Raw genomic sequence first — 1037 nt, forward strand, 5'->3', positions numbered from 1 at the left:
TCAGACAAAAAGAGCAAGAGCTCAAGGAAGACGACATCAAAAGACAAACACAAGAACTGGAGACCAGTAAGAACAGTGTACTGGCAGAAAGAGAAGAACTGGAACTTTTGAGGAAGGACCTCAACAAGAAAGTAGAAGAGGTGGAATCAGCCACAAACAGCATGAGTGGAGAGCGAGAACAACTCACGAAAATGAAGACTGACAATGACAAAGGGAGAGAAATGCTTTTGAATGAAAAGGACATAATGGACAGAGAAAGGGAAGAGCTGAAAATAAGAGAAGATCAACTGACGAGTAAAATGAAATCCATAGAAACTCTGAGAGCAAAACTTCTACAGCAAAATGTGAAGATAAGTGAAGGCGTAAAATACAAGGTGGACAGGTTGAAACAAAACAATGAGGATGTGCTAATGCTGTACACTGTACTGGAACAAAAGCTTGGAGAACTTGATAAACAGAAAGAAAGCGTGGCTGGTGACACTGAGATTTTAGAGAGAGAAAGGGAAAGTCTGCTAAGTATGCTCTCCGACGTGGACATCCAGAGAGAACACATGGAAAATATGTGGAAGCAAAAGTTTGAGATGGAAAAACAAAATCTTGGAAAACTGAAGGCAGAACTGAAGCGAGACAGAGAGGATCTGAATAGAAGGAATGAGCTGTTGAACAAAGAGAAAGTGGACTGTGACCAGATGCGGTCTGACATGCAGACACAAACTGACTTATTAGAACAAGAGAAACAAGACATAAAAGAGGAAAGAGACAGGTTGGAATTCACAAAGATAGAGCTGCAAAAGAAGAAGGAAAACCTTGAATGTCTGTTTGACGGCATATACAGAGAGAAAACCAACATTAAAGATCTAGCCCTTCATGTTCAGACAAAAAGGGACGAACTTGAGAAAGTCATTAACATGATTGCCTTCAGACGAAAAGAACAAGAGCTCAGGGGAGACGACATCAAAAGACAAACACAAGAACTGGAGACCAGTAAGAACAGCGCACTGGCAGAAAGACAAGAACTGGAAGTTTTGAAGAAGCAT

The 1037-nt window shown here is 40.9% G+C and overlaps 1 protein-coding gene across 1 annotated transcript; it reads left to right on the top strand.

Moving 5' to 3' along the window:
- Positions 1-8: 8 nt before the first annotated feature.
- LOC123964344 (nuclear matrix constituent protein 1a-like) lies at positions 9-1037 on the top strand (the record flags this gene model as incomplete). The annotated part of the gene is given in 1 exon segment (XM_046041379.1): positions 9-1037. A coding segment is annotated over 1 exon segment (1029 nt), but the record flags the coding sequence as incomplete, so codon positions are not given.

This window comes from Micropterus dolomieu, unplaced genomic scaffold, assembly GCF_021292245.1.
Source record: "Micropterus dolomieu isolate WLL.071019.BEF.003 ecotype Adirondacks unplaced genomic scaffold, ASM2129224v1 contig_1889, whole genome shotgun sequence".
Classification (NCBI taxonomy): domain Eukaryota; kingdom Metazoa; phylum Chordata; class Actinopteri; order Centrarchiformes; family Centrarchidae; genus Micropterus; species Micropterus dolomieu.